Source organism: Corvus moneduloides, chromosome 3 (assembly GCF_009650955.1).
Source record: "Corvus moneduloides isolate bCorMon1 chromosome 3, bCorMon1.pri, whole genome shotgun sequence".
Lineage (NCBI taxonomy): Eukaryota > Metazoa > Chordata > Aves > Passeriformes > Corvidae > Corvus > Corvus moneduloides.
The window spans coordinates 110,884,422-110,911,758 of NC_045478.1; the positions used below are offsets into that span (position 1 = coordinate 110,884,422).

A 27,337-nucleotide genomic window follows, 5' to 3' on the forward strand; every position below is an offset into this window, starting at 1 on the left:
ATGGGAACTGGTTATGTTCTCATTACCTTGCTTGGCCTTCTTGACATGTGCCTTTCCTCCAGTCCTCTTCTTCCACAGAAAGTTGAGGGGGAGAAAAAATGGTGCTGAGACAAATTAGAGAAGATGGTTTTGGTCTTCAGGAACAGCAGTAGTCTGCTGTGTATTTCTATGGCTAATTGGATCCGTGTCTCTACATGGGGAGCACCTAGATCTTACCATTTTGGGGAGATTTCCCTTTGTTTTGAAATGCATTTTGAAGCTACGCAATATTGTAGCTGTTCTCATCCTGTTGCCCAACTACTGAAGGCTGCCCTGTTTATGTCCTGTTGTTTACTCATAGTTCTTCTATTCTGAGACCTCAGTGGAACTTTTATTACTGCCATCTCTTTCTAGGAAGCTCTTTGAGACTGTGCCTGCTTGTTTGCTTTTGCATCCTGACGTGAATGTAAGCTTTTTGGTGGCCACCCCAGAAGCTCAAGAGCATGACAGAGGTTCAGGAGTTTAAGGCAGGCTTTCTCCTACAGGCTTAAAGAGTCACATTACCTGTTCCACTTGTCTTGTGATCTGCTTAAATCAAGAGATTAACTTTTTATGTGTGCAGGGATGAAGTATTTTTCTGTTCACTTACATGTTAGTCTCTTTATCTTTTTATCTGGACAAGGCATAATCTGGAACTTAGACTTTGCGAAAGTTCAGAGTCTTCTATAGAATTTGTTACTTAATTTCCCCAAGACGTGCAGAGCAGCCAGCTGGAGCCTCCTTTTCCTGAGTACTCTGCCATCAGATGTGAGGAGGCATGATGTGCCATTTGGCAGAGGTATTCAGAGGATATTCCTATCAAGCCTGTGTGTGCTCAGAGTCACCCAGAGTATGAATATGTATGTATTGACAGTCACTCAAAGAGAAAGGAGGATTACTTGCCAGTAGATAGATACTTGTTTCCTAGATAGATATTTCTTGTGCTTGTTCACAAACCAGCTACTTTCCCTCTATCTTCCTAATCCCATAATCGCTTAACCCTGGGAATGTGGGGTGGAGAGAAACTAAAGTCACGAGTGCTTCCAGCATCTGTGTGCACGCTGTAGGTGTGGTGCATGGCAGAGGGTCAGCAGCGAGCTGGCTCTGGATGCTGCTGGGATTTAAAAAGTCCTCAGTGTCAATGATCTTACATGCACAGCGGAGTGAATGTGCATGTGAACAACTCACCTCAAAAAGATCTTCAGGTGTGTTTCTTGGTTGACATGTCAAATTGAGGCTTACTCCCTCTGTATCTACTAGGTCAGCTAGACATTAGAAATCTGGGGAAATAAAAAATAATCTCTTTGAACAGTATATCACTACAACTTTATGCTAGACAACCTTTACATGATCAAATGAGGACTGCCTTTTGGATTTTTAGTCACAGTGCAACAGAATTATAAAATCAGTTAATTTCTGTGTGAAATACTTATTTGGGGAAGTCAACATGTACAACAAATGAAAGTAGAAAAATCACAACACACTTTCATCACTCCAGATATTTTTTTGATTAGGTGAGGAATACAAATTTTTAAGTTGCATATGATGTATACAACACACACAAGACATGAAGGTAACTCTTTGCTGGCACCCCCTGTCATTTAGAACACCATTTACTTCAGCAGTGTATTTCATTACCTTGCGTGTGGACTTCTGAGCTCCCTGCAGCATGTTTTACACTGAAAATGAAAACAGTGTTACAATGCAGCACCTAACCCCAAATCGTTCCAGGATAGTCCTACACACAGAGCAGCACAGGAACTAATTGAGAGGAAAATGGTGACTTTGCCCCTTCTATTTCTTCATGAAAAGCAGTGTGTTGTGAGTGTATGAATAAAAGGATCAGAAAATCACCGCTGGTACATGGGGATGCCAGTCATTACTCTTTCTAGAAGCACTGGGCAGTTCCATTTTTACTCTGTGCTGTTTGTTGGGTGCTCACGTCCCGTCGTGCCCGTGTGCCTGCCTGCCAGTCAGGCAGCCTGTGGCGTAACCGAGTATCTCTTACATGTGGCTCGTTCTTTCATCCTCTGCCAAGGGGAAAGTGGTATGTGCGATGTTTTGGTGGAGGTTTTGTTTGGTTTTAAGGGATGTGTCACAATATGTTTGTGTTACAAAAGGCAAGTGGGTTGAAGGGCAGGGTGATTTCTGGAGATGCTCTGGCTGATTGTGCAGATAGGTAGTGCCAGAATGATTATTATCACAAACAGGGTTTCTCAGTGGATTTAGGGCAGGTAATGTTTCCAGAATCTGGCACAAGAGCAGCTGGTACTTCTGCTGTACTAATACTTCTACCTCTCTTGTTGTCACTCCTACCCCTGTGGCTTTATTACTTAATCATGCAAAATTATTTTGTGTTTGACCCTTGAAGTGCCAAACTGCAAACATCTTTTTCTTTTTTTTTTTTAAATTTCTATCAATGTAGAGACCTAAGTCCTATGTGGAGCTATGATGAATGATGAACAGGGGAATCTGTTGCCTTCTGAATGTAACAGCAGCTTCGAGAGGGAAATAGACCCCTTCTAAGCTGTTGTATGTTTGGCCTGCCAAAGTGCACTTCTCAGCATCATTAGCTCTTTGAGAAAATGAGTCTGTTACAGGAAAGTGACAGGTGACAGTGGGTGTGGCTTTAAGAGCAGTGCTGTTGAGTCATCGTCATAACAACTTAATTGGTTATAGAGATGCTTGTGATGACCAACATCTGACACAAAGCTAGTTCTAAAGGGTTTCAGAGATCCCATGGGAGACACCTGTTTGGGTTCAGGTGGGGACCCTTGTGGGAACCCTCCCTCCCTGCAGGGACACTGAAGGAAGCAGAAGGGGGAGGAAAATAGTATCCTGGAGGGCAAGAGTAGAGAGAATGAGTAGCCAGGTTAAGTGGGTTCTCTCTCTACAAAATTCTGCCTATAAAAGTGTCTTGAAAATGACATTTTTAGATGCCTTTTTAATTTCAGCCTGTGTGTAGGATTTTGTGAAATATTTTAGTTAATAACAATCCAGAGGTGTCTAAGTACTGATATGAAACACTGTGTGTGTGGGGCCAAACATGTAGTTACTGTTGAGCCAATGAAAAAGAGAAAGAATTTTGTCTTAGTTAGGGTTACAGCACTTTGATCCAGTGTCGAAATAGAAAGAATTGCAAAAACCATTTGCATTGCCCCTTAAAATTTATCAGATCTAAACAAGCATTTAATTCATTGTTTCCAGGAGACACTTTAAAGCAAATAAAAATAAAAGCTTACACTATAGTTTTAAGGGGTTGTTTCCCTGAATGTTTTTAACTGCAGGATGTATTCCTGACTTTCCTTCTTGTGTTATCAGAAAGTTTCCCTCAGGTGTGATAATGTGTGTTTATCAACAGATTCATGTGCAGGTGCAGTGATCCATCATATGGAGTTGCAGAAGCAGCTATTTGTAGTTGTCCACTCTCTTGATAAAATATTCTAATATCTGAGCAAAGTTTAAAGTAGTGAAAAGTTTGGTTAAAGCTTTGTCAATAAGCAATGCTATTTGAACAAGATATTGGTCCTTTTTTTCCTGTATTTCGTTAGGTTATTTTTGCTTTTTGTATGGAGCTGTCTTCTAAGGACACATCTCCAAAGCACTTCTGCTTGGTCTAGTTCATCAAATCACTAAATGTGTGGGTAATATTTGAGTAGTATTCTGACTACCATGACCTTCAAGGCATGGTATCTCCAGTATATACTGTAGATACAGTAAGGGTGGGATTTGATTCCCCTGACTTTAAAAACAGTTTGGACATATGCCTGTAAGCTTTGAGTGTGAAGGAGTCAGCTCAGCTGCAAATACCCACACTGAGGACACGTCAGAGCAAGCAAAGTGAAGCTTTTGCTTGCCATGACCACCTGTAATGGACACTAGTATGACCTAAGTCTATATAGAACCACTTTTCCAGTTTAGCTTAAAATAAATGAAAAAGTACATTTTAAATATTGGGCTCTGCTATGATATATTTAATCTATAGTACTCTAAAGGATTCTTGCTTGATTTGATCATATTTGTGTTTTTAAGAATTTCTTCCTTAAATGCTTTATTTTCCCTTGCCAGTTAAGCTATAGACCTTCAATATTATTTCACTGTGGCTTTTTCTGAAACAGCTTTCGTAAAAGGATGTGGGCTTATGATCACATCACCACATAAACTAGGGTTAATACACATCACCTGCTGTGCAGTAACTACGCTTTCTCCCAGGATGAGTTCCCAGTAGTTTATTCCCTTTTCTTAAGGAATAAGCATTTACTGTGTGGTAGGAGTGAACACATGCACTACAGCTGACATACTGCAAATACACACCCTGACTTCTTCCTGCAGTTGTTTGTCTGTGTGTTCGTGCTCCAGCATGGGTCTCCTCCACATGCGGCAGGTGGATCTCTCTTGTCCTGAGAAGGGCTAAAGCCTTTCCTGCTCCGAGCCTTTGCCCTGATCTAGTGACGAGTCCAGTGCATAGGTAGGTGAAGTTGCTACCTGCAGCTAGAGATCATGTTCCTATCCAAGTAGGAATGGCTCTGGTTCACACTGTAAGTTAGAGTTGGTCACACTACGTGGGGTAGGGCTTTTCGTCACCTTGGCTATGCTAATGGCTGGATTCAGGGTAGAGAACACTCACATTTTCTAGCAATTCACCAGGATTAGCAGCTTTGGTACATCATCCGTCCAAACTCATGTAAACACAGTGCTTCCCTTTGTTGGTTGTGTGACTAGAGATTTTTGTCTTCCCAAATATTTCTGCAGTGAAAAGTCCACTTGGAACTCCCATCTTTTTAATTTTTAGACTCTTGTTACAAATAACTTTTAGAGTTGCTCTGTTAAACCTTAAAGGTATGTTTAGTCCAGTATAGTAACCATAGCTCTGAAAAACACTTTTCGTTAAGGGTAATGTGGATATGGTTATTGAAAGTTAGGTTTTAATGACACTACATTGAAGTTACTATTTGCCTAGATTTTGAAGTACATCACATCCAGTATTGAACAGTACTTCTGATGATTTGATGCTGCAGGAAGAGTAAGATTAACATTACTAAGTGTCTTTGTAATAGATGTTGTATTGCTGTATGCGGATTTGCATTACTCAGTATCCAGAAGCCATTCACTTTAGAGTAACAGACACCACAGAAAGGACATTACACAGAGAACAGCATGCAGCTCCAGCTTGCCAATAACTTTTTGTTATATGGCCCAAGTAAAAGATGAGTGATTTGATTATCTGTCTCTTTAGGGTTAAATTAAATTAGTTTTTACTGTGAGATTATGTATTGGCACACGTGTTTTGAAATGTAATTACTGGTAATACTTAATAGCTGATTTTTAGTTCAGTAATTTTAAGAAATGAAAAGGCCACCTACTTGCTGTCACAGTTTTTAAATCCAGTCATAATATAAAATACAGGATGTCTTTTTTCTTTATTAAAAGCTCAAATAAACAATTAAGAACATTTTGTTAGGATACAAATTGGCTAGTACTTTGTGAATATGTTTTAATATCTGTTGTGATACCATTTATATGACAAATAAGAAAACTAATAACTAATTATGTTGAAAGAGCTGTAGTAAGTGAGAAAATTACACCTATTCAATATAGTCTAAATGAAAAGACCTTTTGAAAGACCTGTTTTTGAATAAACAAGCATGAAAATTCACCTAAGGCTATGGCTTTATGTATTGAGAGTTAAGCAGACCTTTTCATATGCCTTTAAAATATCTGATAAAATGGTTTCAAATTTTTAATTCGTTAAATCTGTTCAATGTTTTTTTATTATTTGGTAGAACTTCACACTGAAATGGCTTCGTCTTCAAAGGCAGAAGAAAGTTCCTGTGCTGACAGTTACAATCCCTTCAAGGATGAAGATACCCCGGAGTACTTAAACCCATTTGATGAGCCAGATCACGCACCCGAAGCACCTGGAAGCGTAAGAGATTCTCCTCCACAACCTGCAAAAAGGAAAAACGTCAGGCCAGTGGATATGAGCAAATACCTCTATGCAGATACCTCTAAAGCTGAGGAGGAAGAGCTGGATGAGTAAGCATGGTTCTTCATCTTTCAGCAGCTTTGCAAGCATTAGTAGTGGGATCCCTGGCTTAATCTTGAGGTGTACTGGGTTGAACCATGGTGATCTTTAATCACCTCCTTAGGACAGACTCATCCTTGGGCAGCTCAGTAGCAGGAAATACCATACCCCCAGGTTATGCTATTCAGCTGAACATGATCAGTGAGGAAACTTTCCTTTGCCTTATTGATAGCAAACAACTTGACAGGGAGCAAGTCTGTGGACCTTTCTGGCACTTCATGCCCTGACAATTGCAAATGAGCCAGAAATTAAGGAGCAGCAGAGCTTGGTCCTTCCTCTACTTTTTGCCATTATTTTTACTACATAAAATGTTAATTTTTTTCTGATGATAGCAGGGAGTTTGTTTAATCTTGATGCACTATATAAAAAGGAAGAGCATTTTGCGATCTACATAGCACATTTTTGAGAATCTCATAAACTGAATATATGGGAGAGATAACACCATATGCACTTACTTTGTTTCTTTCAGCATGACCACACATGAAACTTCTATAAACTCACACTGACTGCCTTGTATTTTAGTATAGAAACTATCAGGAAGGGAGAGCTTTTTGCAATTGCTGCACAGCTTGGAAGGTTGGAAGGTGTATCCTTAATCCTTGCTCGTGGTCATTAGTCACCAACCACACCACTCATGAGACAGTTTATGGTGATTACATCTGAGCAATTTTACAGACAACAATTCTAATTAACATTTAATTTTACATTATTTAATGAGATTTATCATGGCATGACATTTGCATTACTTTACTATTAACAGAGATATACCATCATCATCTTTCTGTTTCTCTGTCTATAGCTGTGGTCTAGGAAATGGAAGGATTCCCAGGCACTCTAACAGAAACATATGAAGGGCTCTGCAGAGTTTTTTTCCTTTTAAAGCTCTGTGGCCATGGATTTAATGTTGTCGTTTGGTCTGTGAAGAATAAAAAGAACAAATAAATCAAGGGCGTTGGGAATGATGCCTCTGCCAGCTCCACTTACCAGCACAGTGCCTGAACAAACAGCACTGGCTGCTGTGTCTTCAGAGCACAGTGTGATCACACCGACAGCCACACCAGGCATTCCTGGTCATTCACTGGTCACCAGAATCTGTAGGGAATAAAAATGTTTGCATTTGACACCCACCAAGATATACGTAATAGAGGACAGCAAAGATTGAGAAAAAACTGCATGGATGAGCAAGTGAAGAATTTTCTCTGTTTTCTGTTTATACTCCCATTTCCACCCTAAACACATCTGTGCCAAAGGGGCTTGTGGCAGGGTTGTAACCCTTCCTTTTGCTGTGTATTGGACTTCAGCCCTTGGTTTAAAACAGCCTCCTTCTTGTTTTAATGGCTCCATTTGCTTCATTGTTGTTTTTCCCCAAAGATAAAAATAAATTCCCCATAGGTGGATTTTACTTGAACATACAGGTGGTCTGTATTTTCATGATAAAGCAATGTCCCATGGGAAGATGGAAGGATAAGAAGTCAATAAACACTGTAAAATCAATTTTTCACATCTTTTACGTAAGATTTTTATGTCCTGACCCCCAAAGTAACCTTCCTCTCCACATTTCCCTCTGAAGTTGCAGGAGCAGTATATCATACAAAAAGACCTGGAGACCATTTGTTGAATGCGTTGGGTAGAAGTGTGGCAAGGAGAACCTTTGAGTCTTTATACTGAACATTCTGGAGGAATGAGTGTAATGATAAAAGCCCAGTCTAGAAACACAGGACATGTGATGTTAGCTCACATCTACAAACACTATTTTGCTTTATCTCATGTCATTAATTTTCAAATTTTCAAGTAGAAAGCTCCTGCTAAGGCATGGTCTGGTGAGCACCAAAGGCAAAATTTTCACAGGCAGTGCCAGTTGGTGTTTTTTGGGTGCCCTAAGTCATGAAGGTTTATGTCCAGATGAGTATTGTTTTTTATCTACTATATATTGATGCTTTTATTATCTACGTGAGTGGGTAATCTTCTTCCAAGCCTATTGAAGTCTAGGTTTCAGTGTCAATTTGTGGCAGAGTTTTCCACAAGAAAACAAGATCTTTAATGAAATGTGTTTCTTTTGTTGATTGTAAATAAATTCCCTTTCCAGTCCCATACTATCTCTTCTGCTGGCCTATCAAAACAACAATTAGTAGTATTGGATTTACCTGCCATAAACATTTGTTGTCTTGTCTATCTCTAGCATGTTCACCTTTCCTTGTCACTTGTCTGAGTGCTAACTTTTTCAATCTCTCTTCATACAGAAGTCTCTTCATCTCTCTAATCATTTCCACCGCCCGTCTCTGGACCCTGTTATTTCTTCTGCTATGTGTCTATTTTAAGATGTGTTGACTTGGCCCGAGCAGTGTATTCAAGACAAGGCTGAACAACTGAGTCATATCATGAGAATAGAAAACTTTACATGTTATTTCAACCTCTCTCATAACATCTTGTCTTTTGATTTTTTAAAAATTATGTTTCATTTTTGGCTGTCACTGGTCAAGGGCTTTCTCCAGGTGTCCTTTTGAACCTATAGGGGGAAAGCATGAAATGGAAGAAACAGAATGCTCCTGATTTACTCTTGATCAGGAAATACAATGTATTTTTACCCCTATGTCTTAAATGTTTAATTGGAGTTCACTTAATGTACTGCTTGGCATTTTCCTCTTACATTTTGTGCGAAATGCAGTGATGTGTCCTGAGAACATGGACATACCATTTAGCATCAGAACCCTTGTCCCACTCTGCTCTGGCAGATCCCTAGTTCTGATTCTGGACTCAGAGCTTACACAGAGTGCCCCAAGAGCTGAACTCTGACTCCAGTTTTGTAACAGACCCTCACTGTAATCCTGTGAAAGGTACTTGGCCTCAGTGCACCTCTGTGAAGGATTTACCTTGGGTAACTTGCTTCATGGAAATGTGTTTGATTAATGTTTGTGAAGAGAACTAATACTTCATAACACACACAAAGCACAGTCACGAGCATAAGCATTGTGAGGCACTGCATGGCACAGAGGGACTTGGGTGAGCCAGTACATTTACTCTGCTGCAAAACTGTGCTCTCAAAACATACTTCTCTGGCTAAATTCTCATACCTAGCTAAAGATAAGGAACACATTTTCCTTTTCTTAGTTTGGACATTTCAGTATTAGTGGAAAATTCTGCTTTTGCCTTTTTGAATTTTATACATTAAAATCCACCTGTTAGTGAAGGACAGCACACCTTGTGAAGTTAATTATTTGAAAATAGCACAGCTCACAACTGCTTCATGTATAATGCTTTCAACCTTACTAACCTTAGTACTTCTGATTGGCAATATTGCCTGACCTTTTAGCCCTGCCACACTGACAGCTTTGGGTTTCCTCCTCAGTAAAATGTTTTTTTTTTTTTTTTTATTTCAGCTAACTGGTAAGACTGATCAAAATAATTTTTAAATTGGTTAGAATAAAACTTGCTTTCCAATATCATTTGGCTCTGTGGCTTCTTATCTCATTAATCATTGTATGGCTTAAAATTATGCTGTGTAATTGGCAAGGCTATCGTGTTGCCATCTGCTGAAGTTGCCTGTTGCACAAGAAGCCACAAGCCACCACATTGTCAGTGACAGTTTAATGCCAGGTATCTTGTCAGGTCTGGGATTTTTTAATTTTGTGGAGGACAGTCTAGTGGCTCTTTAGACAAATCATTTAATGTGGATTAATTAAATAACTTCACTGAAGCAGTAAATATGGGGCTGACCTCAGAGAAAAGTGCTTTTATGTTTTCCAGCTAAGGCTCTTTCCAACCAGACTTTTCAGATGCTTAATTTCTTGTAGAGCCATGTGGAAGCCGTTGGACCAAACTCTGCTATGTATATCAGATCCTCATGACTTTAAACTTTATAGCTTGTTCAGGAAAGAACCATTTTGGTCTTTTTTTTTCTGTATTAACATTAATTTTTCAAAAATCTTGCTCCGTATTTGTAAGACCAATTAAAGGTAGTGCTGAGAGGAAGGTAGAAGGTAGCATGTGTCCATGTCTGTGTCTGTGACCAAAATGTGAGGGTTTAGTCTGGCTTTCAAGTACGTTCTTCCCTAGAGAAAAAGAGCAGTGGCTTCTCTCCTTTTAGCACTTCCTTCTGGTGGGTACAGAGGGTACGTTTCTTCAGGATGGCACCTGCAGCATGGGCAATTCTGGAGCTTAAAAATTCAGAAGATGGTTCTTCCAAACCTGTTTACTCTCATTGATAAGGTGTTGGGTTTTTTCTCACACCAAAACAATTTTAACACCTTACAAATACACCTTTCTAATTCAGAGGTAAATTCCTGCCAAACATGCTGTGCCTGTTGGCTGTTCCAAAGGCTGACTTGTTGAACTAAATAAAACCTTGTGCTGTCCCATACAATGCATTGTTCTTCAGCCTTTATCTCTTTTATCTTCATTTTCACCTCCCTTTGAACTCTCTGGTGTCTGAAGGCAGCTGAGCTGGGCTGTCAGCTAAATTAGAGCTACTGACAGCTGGATGCATTCTCCACTCCAGCCTGAATACCTCCTTTTCCTACTGCCTCCCAAGGAAAACACCCTCCTCTTTCCATTTAACTTGTTATTTTGGTTGCCTTTAGTTTTGATTGCGCTGGTGGCTTTGCACTTGATGGTCAGCAAAGTGGGAACACCTGAAAGTTGCCTTCAGTCTACAAATGAGTTATTTTAGTGTTAGTCTTTCCTTTTGCTTCAGGAGTTGGATATCTTTTTCTGTAAGGAGTAGAAGCAACAGATTGTTAGAAAGGTCTGGAGATTTTATGCCTGATTTTCACTTATGTGCTTTGGTAAACTTTGCCTTTCAAAAGTAGGCTTCTTTTCTCTGGTATGGGTTATTAATTGCTTGCTTTTTCTCAGTGAAAATAGGATGGCTGTAAATTGCATTAAAATAAACTAAAGTTTATCTATGAGACTGAAAGACATTCTCATACTAAAAGTACAAATGAAGGAGAGAAATTTGATGTTGTGTGGAAGGCAATTGGATGAATAGCTGGTTTTTCACTGCTGTTGTATTTCTTAAAAAATAGTGTGTACTAGCTCCTGACTCTCATCCTGAGAGGGGATTTGTAAATGGATCTAGCTAGGTAGACTCTTATCTAATGCTTTAGTGTTTCCATCCAGAGTTGAATTCTAATGGACTTCAAGGGACTGAGGTTATGTGTTGTACCTGGTTACACTGCATATAATAACTGTATGCAGATAGATTGTTGGGAATCGTAGTTTGAGATATATGATAAATATATCTTGCAGGGGAAAGAGGGACTAGAAAATAATAAATTAATGTATCCATTTCATAACTAACTGTCCTATTTTGGATTGCAAAGTATGAAAAGCAGATAGTATTAATAATGAAATAATTCAGTGCATAAAAGATTCCTGTAAGTATCCTTAGCAGGATACAAAACTGCTGGCTCCACTAAGTGTGTAGAACAAGCCATTATTTGATGTATTATTGATTGATTGATATTTGATGTATCAAGCTGACATAAAATTTGGCAAAATTTGGCTGTGGTGGTATTTACTTAGGGTGATACAAATGCAGAGTTGGAACATGGACACCTGAGTTAAGGGTAATTCTTTGGACTGCATATACTTGGTGGAAGATGTTTGCTCTGTAACGTTCTAAAACAGGGTTTAGTTATAAAAAGTATTTTCAAAATAGACAGGTGATGCCTACTGGTGTCCGCAGAGAGATATGTGCAAGTCAGATGGGGTTTTCTTACACTATTCTCTTATCCTAAGCGGAAATGGTGTGGTGCCTGTAAAGTACAGTTTGAAATACACTCGAGGTTGATGGTGTACCCATGGAGGCCAGAATTTTCAAGCCTGGACAGCCAAGAGTGAGGCCACTACAGAGAGCACAACTGTACCAGTGGTCTGATTCTCAATTGTTCTAATTGAGCTTTCTTTAGTCTGTTCGTTACAGTGTTAAACACCCAGCAGCTTCACTCAAATTTTTTGCTACTGATTTTGTCATAGAATTAGATCACTCTTTGATAGATAGCAAAGTATAATTGAAGAGTAAGCTTTATGCAGTTGATAAAACTTCTGCAATTTACAGGACTTTATAAAAATTATGGAAATTATGACCAAATAATGCTGCTCTAGCTGTTGTAACTCACTTTTCAATTGTATGAAAAAGTAGTATTTAAAAGCATATAAAGATAAAATATATTCTTATGTGGGATAATAAAACCATTTTAGTCACTGGCTTTCTTAAACAGGTCTTATTTTCGGTTTTATTTCCAAGGAGATAGCAAAGAAATGTGTTTCCCTTCTTTTAATTAGATCAAATCCATTTTATGAACCAAAATCAAGTCCTGCTTTAATTAAAGTTGCTCGGCAAGAACCAGAGAAGAAGATGAAAAGAAAGGCTCCTGAACCCCCAAACCTCTTGCCAAAGACGGAGATGGGCATGGGTGAGAACATGTCAGCAATTCCTGCATCGAGGGGGCTTTCCTCCTCTCCTAAGGTAAGCTTTTCATACCAAAATTTCATCTTTGTTCATAACAGTACCTTTCTGTGCATTGTAATCATCCTGTTTATTTCTGCAGGCATGTTAAAAACTTTGCCTGTACTCAATAAGGTGTTGGCTTGTCTCTATGAACCCTCCCTTGGTTCATAGGGAGGGTGCAACAGTAGGAGCTTGTATTTTTTCTTTAAGGATTTAATGACAACAGTATCAGCAATTGCAGTTTCAAAGAAAAGAATCTTCCAGTAACCCATGTTACAGGACAGCTGGATATGCCATCGAGAAGGAAGAAAATAATGTTGAACAGTGCTTTGTCCTGATCTATTTTAATGCTGCTAAGCCTTGCCCCTGTGGAAGAGTCTGTCTCCAAATTTCTGTCATAAATCTGGGTTTTAAAAGCTTAGTGCTGGATACTGTTTATTTGTATTGGGATTTATATATGTCCAATTCCATAGCTATGTTGAAGTAATTAAAAAAAAGACAGTCTAGTTTAAATCAGGTTAACTGTTTACTAGGAATGTCCAGACTAAGCATGCTGCATATCCATTTATGTTTTCCTGGGAAAATGAGAGTCAATTTCATTGGAAGAGGTAATTTGAGGGGTGGGCGTTTTATTACCACAACAGCCAAGTTCTGTCAGTGTGGATTTCAACTCCAGTGTTTCAGCAGTTAGCACCACTTGTGCTTTTTCTTTAAACGAAATAAGCATTTATTAATATGAGTTAATGGACCTTTCTTAGAAATGAATGTCCTACGTTGTTTTAAAGGTAGGAAGATGAGGACAGAATGCCATGCCTCCCTTCCAGTGTGTCTTGCCCAATGTGTGCACATTATCATCTGGTTTGCCTTGAATCAGAGCTGCTGTACTTGCATTTCAGAATTGAGGGAAACTACTTGTCATACCTATCATTTCATTGCATAATTACTCAGCCAGATTGCTCACATGTCCTTGTCCATTCAGGCTCTGATCTTGTTGTCATTTTACCACTTACTCAGGCTAAAGAGTATGGGACCAGAAATCTAATCATGTCTGCTCATGGCAAAACAAAACAGTGGAGTAAGACCACAAGTACACTTCGCAAGTTATTCTTTGTATGCAAAACCACAACTAGGGATATATGAAATCAAAGCACAGCAGTTTTATAATGCTCTGAAATGGGATTCAGCCCTGTTAGCTGGTGTTTCTGCATGAAATACGACACATTATTTGATTTCTGGTGGAGTCTGGCCCTTAGGTCAAAGCAAAATGGCCAAAGCAAATCTTTCTGGTACTACCAGGCTGTGAAAAGACATCTGTGGAGATTTTTATCAGGTTGCTTGGTGGAAATTGTGGCCCCCCTTGCTCATTGTTTGAGAGGTGTTTTTTTACAGATATGCATCCAAGGAAATATGTCTCTCTGCTTCATGCATGTCTTCACTGTGCTGAAATAACATGTTACTACTGAGTTTGGTTGTTGTAGTTTTTGTCTGCCCTAGATGAAGCTTTAGAATGTCTGAAAGGTGGAACTGATTAAGAAAAGATTCAGGATTGAACTCGCTGAGAGGACTGTGCTGTTATGGACAGTCAAGTAGTTCCTGCTGTTGTGCATGGTGTTACTTGGTGAATGTTTTGGTGCCTGCCTGCTTGTTGCCCACCTTTCTGACCCTGAGGCACAGCTGAGATCAGCAGAGGTCCATGGACTGAAACTCTGATTTTCATTAGGGCTGGGAGGGAAGGTGGAGCTCTGTGCTCACATGCTCTTTTATAGGAAAGCTTTAATTAATTTTTTTAACAGGACTTTGGAGGATAGGAGACATTAGGGAAGGCTCCAAAGCAGATGCAGTGTCCTGGTTCATTATATTACAGTGGAAAGTTTTGCTGAGTGGGTGTGTTAAAATATTGTACGGTCACTTGCAATGCAGAAAGCTTTCTGTAAGCAGAGTCTTTTTTCTGTGCTTGAATTGTTTTGCACTCAGATCAAAAGCACTTTACTTGGAATGCTTTTTGAAATTTGGAAAAGTACTGGCATTTAAAAGAAAAGAAACTGTTTTCTCACAGCACAGTACAAAACAGTGCCCAGGTGGGATTTGGAGTGTTGGCACAAATCACTTGTTTATTGCTCAATGATAGAGACAATGTTTAGCAATTCCAGAAAAACTTCCATCCAAAGGTATAGGCACTATACAAACATGAACTTAGTACATGCCCTAATGTAGGGGAGTAGTCCTATAGAGGTAAACTTAGGTAAAGGGAGGTTGAATCATGTATCTCATTCAGTGTTTTGTCCAAGTTTTCTGTGCAGTGAAAGTTTTGGGAGTTACACCAGAGGCTAAGTGGTTGCAGCAGGTTCAGTTCCCTGTCTTGGTTGCTGTGAAAGGAAATGTCTGTGGAGCAGAAATGCTAATCTTTAAACTACACAAACATGGCATTAATATTAGAACTTTAGAGTTTAAGGAAAAGGATTCCAAAAGCTCCTCTGCACGTCTTTGACAGAGTATTTGGTGTTCATTTTTCCTTCACGTGCATTCATCACATTGGCTGAATCCAAAAAACACAAATGCTGTCATTGCCATCTACACACCAGCAAGTAAGTGATGAGCACTCAGTTACCTGTAGCAGCAAACCCTTTCCAAGCCTCTTCAATGTCTTGCCCTTGAGCAGGCCCTTTTGGTCACTTGGAGATCCCCTGTCAGCTGTATTGGTGAGGAAGGGTCAGTTATCTCTCTTAGATAAGGTAGGGCCTAACTGTCCGTAAAGATCCAGCCAGCTCTTCAGCCCACAGTATTTGCCATGTCTGAGTTTGGAGGAAGTTTTGCTTTCAAGCTTTTTTATCTATTCACACTTCCTAAAGGAGTATCTTAATTTTCTCCTGTCTTGCATATCTCTTCCAAACTAATCTGAGTCATCAGAGAGAGCTTAAAATGCAAAGTCTGAGATCTGGAGTTACCCCACAGTTAATCATCTCAAATGACTTGAAAACTATGGTATGCTGACTCTATTTAGGTGAGTCTGACAAAGTGCAAAGCTGTAATTAAGCTCTTCAGTCATCAAACTGCTACAGTGCTGTCAAGCCCAACTAAAGCCTTGTAGGGCTTGTTACTGTCATGCATGTGTTACTGTTCTTTACTTGGTTTGCATAACCAGGTTCTGCCTTTCGAAGAGGTGATAGAGACTTTTTAAATTTCCCCCACTTGTTGACTTTGTGTGAAAAAAAGTGGTCTCAAGCTCAAAATGTGGTATCAGACCAGTACATAGCATGCATATCAGTGGTCATCGTTGGCTTTAGCTGATTACAAAATACACATACGAACTTCAGCAGGGTGAAGTCTCAGCCAGTTGCAGCATTTCTTCTCTTCCCTGCATTATGTTGAATTTATTTGAAGAAAGATCAGTCCCAGAGCTGGCAACTATGTCTCGTGGTAGAGAAGCTAAAGCAATGTGTCTCTGCACAATCACAGATTTTATTGTCTTTGTGAGAATGAGGGAGCAGGAATGCTTCTGAATTTATATAGGAGGTAAAGAATTATTTACTAGGGAACTGGAGGAAACAGGTAAGCAATCTCAACCATAGGGAATGTTTAATTTTTAAATGTTAAGAGAAATAAATCTTGCTCTGGATTGACATTCCTCATTGACTCCTTTGATGGACAGCATATGCCCTTCACTTTCAGAAAACAATTCTGAGAGAGGCTTTTCTTGTGATTTGGTGCATTCAGTTTACTACCAGACTTTAGCCAAGGCTCCAGTTGATGCCTCATGAATCCCTCAGGTTTCTGCCATTACCATTAACCTACTGAAAGTAAGCAGGTATGTTATATTTGGTGAATCCAGCTTGGTCTCAAGTCCTTTGTCCTGTCTTCAGGGTCTGGAAGCCTGTGCTGGTTAAACACATGCCTTACAGTATTACCGAGCCCCCTCCGGCTCTGTGGCTCACACGCGTGAATGCACAGACGCAGGGATGGCTTCAGTAATATTAAGCCGATGGCAAGGAGTTGAGAAGGGTCCTTGCATAGAGTTCCAGAGAGAGCAGTTTATTGCTACAACTTGTGAAGGTTTCCAGAGGCGAAATGACCCTGAACATGTGACAGTTTGAGCTTAAGTACAGGGGTGTGGCTAACACCAGGAGCCAACCAGGGAAGCAGAACTGGGGTTCATTGCTATAACTGGAGAAGGCATCCTGGGAGAGGCTCCTTTCCCTCACCATAACCAAAGTCTTTGGCACCAGAGACTGTCTTACCAAGAGCCCTCTCTCTCTTGTACCACTGGCCAATCGGCCACCACAACTTCTCTTTTCTGTATTAATTAAAAAGGCCTCCCCCAGAGATCCCAGAACCGGACGCCCCAAACAACCAAACACACATAGAACAACAAAAACAATCAGAAACACCCATAAGCCATCGTCCCAACAAGTCCTCAAATCCTTCAGGGGATTTTTCTCTGGACACTGGTATGGATGCTCTCACAGAGGGGGGTAGTCTTTGCCAGGGTTTCTTTTGGCTGCAGTACAGTTCAAGCCTCCCCTGCCAGTGGTATCAGGAACATCCAGAGGGTGGTGGTGGGACAAGTGCTGGGTTTCCTAATGGAGTGTCGGTTGGCAGGTGTTTCTGCTACAGTTTTAAACAGAGTTAAAAATTTGCAATTCTCGGGGGGGGGGCTTCCATTCCCTCCCTCTTTACATTCCCCTTTCTTTATTAACTAAGAAGCTAGAAAAAAAGGGGAATGGTAACAGGGGTATGGGAACACGTCAGTGGTGTAAAACTTACCCGGTCACAGCTCTGATTGTGAGTCGGCAGGTCAGTGTACCACTGGTCAATCAGCCACCACATTACAGAGTAACTACTGCTGGCTGACGACCTGCCAGCCTGGAATTTGGGAGCTCTCAGAGCTTCATCTCACAGCTGCCTGCCCAGAATCTCTCAGTAAATGCAACTCCTGCACTCCATCCTGGGGATAGATGTTTCTCGGGCAATACATGATTATATGAACAGACATAAAATTGATATCAGACCACAAGATACATTTTGAACTTTACCTTGAATGGATTTTTAGTTATGCCTTGCAACTGATGAAAGTATATGGCATCAGGATGGGATGATAAATCAGCTATCATTATTGTATACACCATTCTTGCCTTTATGAAAGGCATGGTGTTGCTGGTAGTCATGAAAACACAGGAATTGGTTTTGGTGCTTTTAGACAAGAATTTTTGATGGCCTTTTAAGTTGGTGGAAGAGGAGAATGCACATTCACATAATAGTCCAAAGCCAATAGTAACATCTCTGTTTGTCACCATCATTGTTTCAGCTACCTCTGTCTCTCATTTTAAAACTAAAATTAATTGTTTTGCATGCCAGGTAATAATCTGCTCTCTCATGCCAGACAAGCTAGCTCATTTAAGGTCTGATGAAACATTTATAGGAAATACAGAATCCTTTTTCTGCATGATATGTAATAACTCATCTCCATCCAGTATCCTTGGTAATCTGCTGTGTATCTGCAATGCTTCGGGATGTTCAGGCTGTCCAGAAAAATTTCTACCTGATAGACAGTTTGTCCTTCAAGCAGCAAAGGGAGTACAAATTACTTCCTTATGAAAGAAGAGAAATTCTCAGATGCTTTTCAAGGGAACAAGAAGAAACCTGTAATTTTTGTTTCTCCTTCTTATTTATTCTAAGTCAGAATAAATGCTAGAGCACAAAACACTGAGGTAGGTTTGGTGGAAGGCGGAGAAGTGACATTTCATATAGCACTAGGCACAGCTCCCAAGATATCAGAGATCCTAAAGTCTCCAGCTGCTTGTTTTCTCCACTTTTATTTACCTCAAGATTATCAACCTTATGTGACCAAACAGTAGGAAAATTTCATCCTAAAACACAGGTGTAGTAATGGAACCAAGTGGAGGAATGACAGTAAACTCCAAATGAGAGATAAAGATCACTCACTATCTCTTGGTATCAAAAGTATCTCCAGTTGTCCTTTCACATAAGGACTCCCCAGCTCTCTGGAACATCTTCTTCAATGATTTTACTCCTTTTCAGCTTCACATTTGCTGCAAAGGAATTGTACAGCTCCTTTTCATGAGATTTTTTGTCACTCCCTATGTAGACAGATGGTTCAAGCCCAAGGAAGATCTGGAAGGCACTGGATAGAATTGGAAGATGTCAACTATTATCAACTTAAGCAAAGAAAAAGGCATTCTGAGAAAATCTGCCTTTGCATGCAGCCCAAAGATATTTTTTTCTTTTAATAGGAAGAAAGACAAGCTGCACACATAATATGAACAGAGAGATAGTGACATAATCATGTGGAAGCACAGACAAGTCATTCAACTTGCAGCTTTTCAAGTGTTAAAGAATAAAAGAGGCTCCATTTTTTAAATTCGGTACTTAAGCAATTTCTTATTACTGTTTTCATGAGTTTTAAAACGTGTTTGTGAACTTGACTATATTGCCTTCATATTATTTCCGTGATTGGTGCCAACAAGTACTCACTGTTGGACATCAAGACTATAGATGAAACCAAGCCCTTCCATGTTCTGTGTGTGGCTTTCTGCCCTTCTGACTGAGGTATCTTATGCCCATGCTGTCAGAAAGATGTAGGTGCTGCTCTATAGTCACATTATCTCTAAGAGAGATGCTTCCTTCAGAATTTGGGAGTTAAAACCCTCAGCAATTTGCCCAAATGTTCTTGTAGCAGGAGTTATGCCCGGGACTGGAGGCAGAGCTGAGCTGCTTCCATCCTCAGCCCATTACTTCTCTCCTTGTCCCAGAAGCTGCAGTATTACCTAGATGGAAACACGTCCTCACATGGTGGCTCACACCACACTGTATGTGCTGTTCTGCAGGGAGCCAGTCCAGGCAGTGTGCTGAGCCAAGGGCCAGCAAAAGGCACTGCTTTCTGTGACAATTGAGTGCTGTCCAGGAGCAGAGAATGAATCCTTCCCTCTGCCATGAATTCCTTAATGTGTGGTGCTAAGCTAATCTCTTGAATCAGATTTTGGACTGTGGTGGTTTGTTGGTTGTTCTTCTTTTTTCTCAAGTTCACAGCTGCATCCAACCCGGATAAATTAACAGAGCTATTGGCTTGACTGTAGTGCCATGCAGCTGAGAGAGTGCTGTTTTGTGTCCCATGAACTGTCATAAAACAAACAGTTCTCTGTAAGGTCAGGTCTTAGGTGATTCAGCCTGAGGACTCAAAAGCATTAGCTTACAATAATTTGGAGGTGGGTTCTTTTGTGGACCTCAGTTTTTATTCGAAAACATATATATGCTACTATACAAACGGTACTAATAAAAATGTATTTGTAACCACAATCTTTGAACACTTGATTTGGCAGCTTTCAGTGCTGCTACTTAGGTGTTTGACTGTTTCTTCTTTAGGCTCTTAATTAGTAGTGGGGATGCAGACAACGGGTCTCCAGAGCTGTCCTGGAAAAATATTTTTCATTGCAAATTAATATACATAGTGTTCAGGTTGATAAATGTTTGACTGCTTCTGTCATTTTCATAACTGCTCTTTAAGGTACTTGTGCATTATTGGTGCAATGTAGCTCCTACTGAAATGGATGGAAGCTTTGTCAGTGCCTGCAGCAGTTCTGAGTTGCGCCAGTTACCACTTCTGCAAAATGTCTGCGCGCGTAAGGTTTGGTAACTGCACCAGTGTTATGACATTCCAGACCTCACTTTTCATATTTTAAATTTAACTTACATTTACAAATTATAGAACTCAGATGTGTTGTCATAAAATATTACTTCAGTTGTTGTGGAAAAATACACTCTTTAGATATGTAATTGCAGTAATTTCATATGTTTTATTTCATCTTGGAAGTTTAAGATTGTGCACTATTCTGTGAGAACAAAATCCATCTCTGGCAGAAACTGGAAAAGCCAACAGATATGTAGTGTGACATAGTGTTGCTATTTGTCATTGAAATGCCAGCACCCACCATTGTCTGTAGGCAAACTGTAACAAAAAATACTTATTTCATATTTTTTCAAAAATGACACTGGCATGAGAATTTCTTTGATTTTTCCCATATAAATATATGTGATGATTTATGTAAAACTTTCCTTTTCTTTGAATGAAGTGCTCAACAGTCTGTCTTACCCACATGCGCAACACTGGTCAAATAAAACTCTTCTCCTGATTCTGGAATAACTTCAAGGCTGCTGAGATCAGGGGAGAGGAGAAGGCCTTTGGATTGTGGGAACATTCATGCTGCCTTTTCTGGGCTCTAACTTCCCCCCTTATGAGGTGAATGAAATGCTTGAAGTCCCAGGAGAGAGAGAGAGATGGGGATCATGGCAGTGGGGGATCCCCAGAGGGGAGAGCAGGGCATGTGAACCAAGTTCAGTGCTGCTTTTGAGACAAGTCTCTCGTTGCACCCATTTCTGCAGGACTGGGGAGAGGACTCATCTCCTCATGGAGGTGCCAAAGATGTTTGCCTGAAACCTATCCATAAAATATCCCTGAGGTGCATAAATGCAAGGAAGAAGTTAGGAGCTGGCAGAAGCATTGAGGTTTCTGGGGTGCTATGGTTCCTAAATATCAAGGCTTCCATGGCAGTGTTTGGTTTCTCTCCCAGAGGACAAGTGGATTAGGCACAGCCACTGGCTGGACAGATGGAGCAGTCCTGGCCTGCCCAAACATCTGCATGACAACTGCATTGGGTCAGCTCTAATGAGATCTAGGCCAGCTTCTGTCATCTGAAAATCTTTATCCCCGATGAGGGCCTTTTATTTTATTCTATTTCCTGTAAGTTATTTGCCTTCACTTCTCTGGCAGAAGGGAGCTGGGGGAGTCAGGCAGATGGCACAAGGCTATGGGCTCCTGATGTAGGTGCTGGAGGGCTGCCTTCCTGTGGTTTGTGACCTGGAAGACTTTGATTCTCATGCTGGGCTTCACAGACTCATGTTTAGTTCAAGCTTTGCTCTTTAAAAGGTAGAAGAAAGAAGGAACACTTCTCCTCTCCTAAGACCTTTTTAAACCATTGTCAAAACAAAAATCCTCAAAATCTTTCAACAAAAACCTGATAAAATCTATCCTTTTTCTGTACAGTTTTGATACCTTATTATCAGGTTCCTTAACAAGACCCACACAGGCAGAGTGCAGGACAGCTTTTAAATTGAAAACTTGATTCTTTCCAGTGTTCCCTTGCAGCTAACAATGACCTCAACACAATTTGTAGAAGCTGACATTGTAGCATTTGACTTTTAGCTGTTACCTTGAGCTTTATGCTGGGGCTGGTTTAGATAAAGTCCTGGGTGCTCTCTCCACCATCCATGGCCCATCCATGGCCCCTAGTGCAGCACTCAGTGAACGGAGCACATTAACAATGTGCCTGGTTCTCTGCTTGCCTGAGGGATGGGTTTGGTTCATCGTGGTTGGCAAGCACCTCAAATTGGAAATAAGTGTGCATGAATAAATATTCCTTTCCTTCTGTCATGATGAGTTATGGAAGTATTACAAAAATAATTATCTTCCCTTCATAAATCAGTCTGATAGTTAACTTTGGTTTGCTTACTAATTCACTGTTCCTGCTAAATGTTCTTTGGTTTGGGTCAGATACTTAAGCATAGGAATAAATCAGGTCTAAGCCAGAATGCTTTTTGTTGCTGGGAAAGAAAAATAAGTCTAAAACCAAAATAGATGGCATTTGTAAGCAAATCTACAGTGCAGTGATGGCCCTAAAATGAGGTATTTGTATTAGCTGTTCTACCCTGGTTTGTAGAAGTATTTTTAGATAGAATTTTGGCTAATTTATTTAAAATGGTGATCACCATTAGTTTTAGGTGGGCAGGTTGTTGAAATAGATTCGTGAAGCTTAGAGGTAAAATCCAGGAGAAGAAGGGAAGCCATAGGTGCCAGAAGCCAAGCCTTAATTCTGTATGTTGCAGTCATACCTGCCAGCAAACGCAAGTTAAGCACAAGCCTTCTTAAAGGAGAGAAAATCAAGCCAGTTAGAAGGAAAATGTTGTATTCCTGAGTTGCAAGGAGAAATATGTTGCCAGTTCATACTGCAACAGAGCTGTGGTGACAAGAGGCTGCATAATAAAGCGAGTACTTGTGCGATAGTGCCGGCACACTAGCTGCATGTTCTACAACAGCATTTTTTAGCCATGTTCAACAGTGTGCCTGCTATCGCTCCTCCATTTGTTGAATTCAGGATGACCTTTGCATGAATAAAGTCAAATAGGATTAAGGCAGGAATTTTCAACAATGGGAAAGAGCAACAGATGTAGCCGACTTTGAACGTGGGAGGATTGTTGATGCACGGTTGCCTAAAGGGAGTGTCTGTGGTGACAAAAAAAGGGGGGGAAAAACCCAACAATTTCCTAAAATTTTAACCGCATAAAAGAAAAGAAAATAAATAGAAAACAATCCAAAGGAACTGAGTGATTCTGGTTTTTATTGGCATCAAGCTGAAAGCAGGGTTTTTTGATTCACTGCCTCCTTTTAAATCTATTTCTCTCTCTTCTTTCAGCAGAATTCTGTTCTCTGCAATTGTCACTATATGAGCTGTCTGAGGGGTTTGTGGCATGTACCATATTTTTAGATTCACATTTTTTCTGAGTTGTTTTAAGGAAAACAAAAATGGAGTATGCAGGAAAATTTTTTTTGCTGGAGAATCAGCTGTTTGAATACAAAATCGAGATCCTGCTAATATTTTTGGGTTTGATTTATCCTGTGCAGAAGCATATAGATGGATCTAAAAAAAATACAGTGCAAGCACTCTATAAAGAGACTGTTACAGAATAAAGGGGAAAAAAGGCTAAAAATGTATTTACAGCAAGAACTCTTCCTGATATAACTTAAGTAGTTTTATGTCTCATTAGATATATCAAATTTGTTTTTATCTCAATAAAAAGAGGACATGCAAATGTATTTTACTTAGTTTCATTATTGACAAGAGCTGTTTTGCAGATTAGCAGATAATTGTGTTAACCCCTGAATGATACTTCATAGTTTGTAGTAATGAGTAATGCAGAAAATTTAGATATCGTTCACGTGTCTAATTCAGACAAATCAGCTTTGAAAAGCATGCATAGGAAAAGCTTTTAAAGTGTGAATGAAATCATGTGCTCTAGCTCAATGAAAGGGCTTTAAAGTGGCTAGCTAGAAACTAAAGTCATTAAGGAAATCACATTGTAAATGTTTTGAAAAATATTGGTGAGCTTAATATATTAGTTCAGCTTTATTTAAAAGCTTGATTAAACACTCACTGATTAAATGCTTACACCACTTTGAAGAGAGCTATGGTGTTGAGAGGGCAGTCTCTCACAGGGGGAAAATCATTTGGATTCAGAGGATGTAGCCTGGTGAAACATCTTCTAATACATCTTATCCTGCCTCTTCCCATTCTCCTTTAGAGCAGAGCTTGCTGGGGTGAGCTGTGGGTTCCCACTAGCTGGTGCCATGCCACAGGATACTCAGCAGCTGTAACATGTCTACTGTCCCCAAAATAAGGAGTATTTTAACAGACAAAAACAAACCAAAACCAAAAATTACCCCCAAAACCCTTGTTGTTACCTGGGATGGAATATCTTGAAGAACACAGCTCTCTGGGTACTGGAGGCTTCATTACTAATTTTTGTTACCTTGGTAAAGGTCCTGTGATGTTTAATTTTGAGACTAGGAGCAACTTCATATGCATGCCTGGCATCTTTAGCACCAGGAGCACATAACTGTTGCTTGCATGTCGTGGATTAATGCCCACTGTGGCTGTGGAAAGTCGCCTTTATTTCCCTGGGCGCTCAGTGTGGGGACCAACATTAAGCTCACAGATGTGTACATAACTGCTCAAATTGTGCCTGCACAAATGGGGGAGAGGCTGTCACAGGCACACAGCAGAACCAGAGAAATACATTTTGAAAGAACATTTGGAGGCTGACTATTACACACCTGGATTTTTGTAAGCATTCTTGAGACTTAATGCAGAGTCCACTGAAGGCAGGGAGAAGTTGAGGTCCTTTAGTTGACCCTCAGTTATGTTCCAGAGCAGTAAAATCTTTCCACCCAAGGTGCCATGAGTGTGAACTGGGGCAGGTTAGAGTTGTTTCTAACCCCTTAGCTGTCTTTTGTATGTTGGAAGGGTAATACACAGGGAAGATACAGTCTCTTTTTCTTTGGTAGGCCAGGTGAAATCTTTATTCTCCCTCACTTCAAACACCTTCGAGACAAGGAACTGTAATCTTAAAGCCTTGCAAAGGTCATGTTTCTTGGCTTGCTTCAAGGCAAATACACCTTTAGAATCCAACTCAGCCAAACAAGCTTTAAAGTATCCTAAAATGTTGTATCACCGTAAATAATTACAAATAAAAAGAATGGGTTTTTTGTTTTCTTTGGTTTTTTCCAATTAGCTGCCTTGTATTTTATGCTTTTGGAGCATAATGAAAGTAATTTTTACTTAAACACATAGTCAGAACGTGTTTCTGTTACTTAAGTAAGCTTGGGGTATTTTTTATGTATTGAGATATGTACAAACTTGTATCTTAGTATATTTACTACTATGGTTATATAAAAAAGTGTATATATATATAATATGTACCTTTATCTATAACAATATATAAATATTGTATATATATACCTTTATGTATAATAAATATACATTTATTATCTGCATGCAAGCTTTCTACAAAGTGAATTCAGACAGCAATTTGATACAGATGGCTTAACAGATCGTAATTCAAGTGTTTTGTCCTAGAATCTGCTTCATAACTCACCCATATTCTGTAACACCATGAGCCCTTTTCTTAACGTTGCCAAAGTGCTCTAAGGAACTCTGTGAAAAGCTTTGTTTTTATCACTGTAAAGCAATGCTGCAGAATTGATGCTTTTCTAAAGTGCTCTTCTGGCCTTCTGTGCTATTGGTAAGTAGTCTGTCATGATTGTCATTGACAGCAATGACTCAGTAACATAATGGGATTCAATCTTTTATTGTGAGACATGGGTGTGTAGATCAGAACCCAGTCAATAGGCTTACATATAAAAAACTATGGCAAACCAAATATTGTTGCAATGCTCAATGTGGTTATAACTGTAACCACAGCTTTCCCACTCTACCTGAAATGCTAATGGAATGTTACCACTATGATTTAAAAAAGAAAAAAATATAAGAAGAAAAATTGCTTTTGAGGGGTTTTCACAGAAGGAGTTTTCTCTGCAAATGTGTTTAACTCTTTCTACATTTCTTTATAGCAACAAGATTAGGCTTTTATAGAAAATATATTTGGGGTTTTACCTGCTAAAAGGTTTCTTTTAGGGCAGTATCTTATTTTTATGTTTACATACTTAGCATTATTTTCAAATGTAGGACCAGAATGTGGCATAGGTATGAGTAATAGGGAATAACTAGAAGGTACTTCCAATGGGAGCCTCCACATTTTTGAAGTGTTCTTCCAAATGTTCTTCATTTCTGGTCTCCTTGGATATACAAATGGTTGATTTAAAATCACAACCTGTCTTTTTTTGCAAGCATTTAAAGAGCTGTAGAGCCCATGCAACACATGGCACATTAAGGGGTTTGCTTCAGAGGACTTTCATCTCTTTTGGAAAAGTGTTTCCTTCCTTTTTTTGGAGGAAGCCAGTACCATGACTAGTCCCCAGACAAATGAAATGTGTTGCTCTGGATTTTGGGTCTTGTGTGAGTTTGTGTGTTTTGGTGTTTTTTGAGCACAGATAAGCTGTAACTGGTCCTTCATCATCTCAGTCTCACTTTCTCTGACAGTTGCTCTGCCAATATTTCATGCCCAATACAGAAGAAAATTAATAGAAAGCCAGATCATGCAGTTGGCCTATTTTCTGACCAGATTTTAGCAATTTCACATCCTTAAACTCCATAACATTTTTCTTGCTGCTATCCCTGCATGAGTAATGGACTCTGTGTGGATCCTCAACCAGGTGATCTGAATGACACTGGAAAATGCATGTCTGCTTGGAACTATTTGAAAAATAGATTCACATTTAAAAAAAAATTAAAATGGAATATTTTCATATTTATTGAGTAAAAGGAGAGTAAGATACAGGTCAAATCCTACTATAGTCTCATTTCATTTTGTCCTTCTCAGAGGATTCTTTTAAAAACTGGTTGATGAGTTGGGCTATGAGTTGTAGGTTTAGATTCCATAAGAACTGACCTATTTTTGTAGTGAGGTTAGTTACAAATACATTGCTTCTGTCTGATTTAGGACATAAAATGCCTCTGTAGTGTTCTATAACTTAGGGACAGAGATAGTGTTCCTTAAGGCTGCTTGGAGCATCTTAGACTTTTCCTCTGAAGAATCTTCTAAACAGCCAGGCTCTACCAGCTGCAAAAGAGATTTTGGGAGATCAGTGAGACCAGTCTTGCCTACGTAAACTCCTCTTTTGAGAGTCCAGTACCCTCCCCTTCCTGCTTCCTCCCACCCACTCCCAAGCTTGCAGAAGGGTTTGTTAAGTACCAACACCTAAAACTTCCAAGGTTTTAAGAAAATAAAAATCATTGCTAAATGACTTTTAAGTATTTGCATGTGGCAAAAAAACCCCAACCAACTTATGTGGGTGTAACTCATTGAGAACCTAAGCTATGACTAAAGCAGCATGCACACTATAATATTTATCAACTCATCATTCTCCCACTAGAGCTTCAGCACTTCTGTTTGAGTACTCTTAAGTTTTGTTGTAACTGTAGGGAAACTGCTCTTTGAACTCCCCTCCTGTACAGCTTTAAAGGTAAGGTAGGTGTTAATCAAATTATGTTGCTGTACTTGTTTCCCAGTCATGTCTTGGCTGATGCTTCTGCTGCTGAGTG

General features: G+C 39.7%; 1 protein-coding gene across 12 annotated transcripts in view; it reads left to right on the plus strand.

Moving 5' to 3' along the window:
* The window catches only part of EHBP1 (EH domain binding protein 1), a 211,345-nt gene that overhangs the window by 90,455 nt on the left and 93,553 nt on the right, over nt 1–27,337 (plus strand). For all 12 annotated transcript variants that reach the window (XM_032103502.1, XM_032103504.1, XM_032103506.1 and 9 more), the window contains 2 exons: nt 5,802–6,054; nt 12,386–12,569. In XM_032103502.1, the coding sequence (XP_031959393.1) occupies nt 5,802–6,054; nt 12,386–12,569 (437 nt within the window). The remainder of the gene's footprint in view (nt 1–5,801; nt 6,055–12,385; nt 12,570–27,337) is intronic.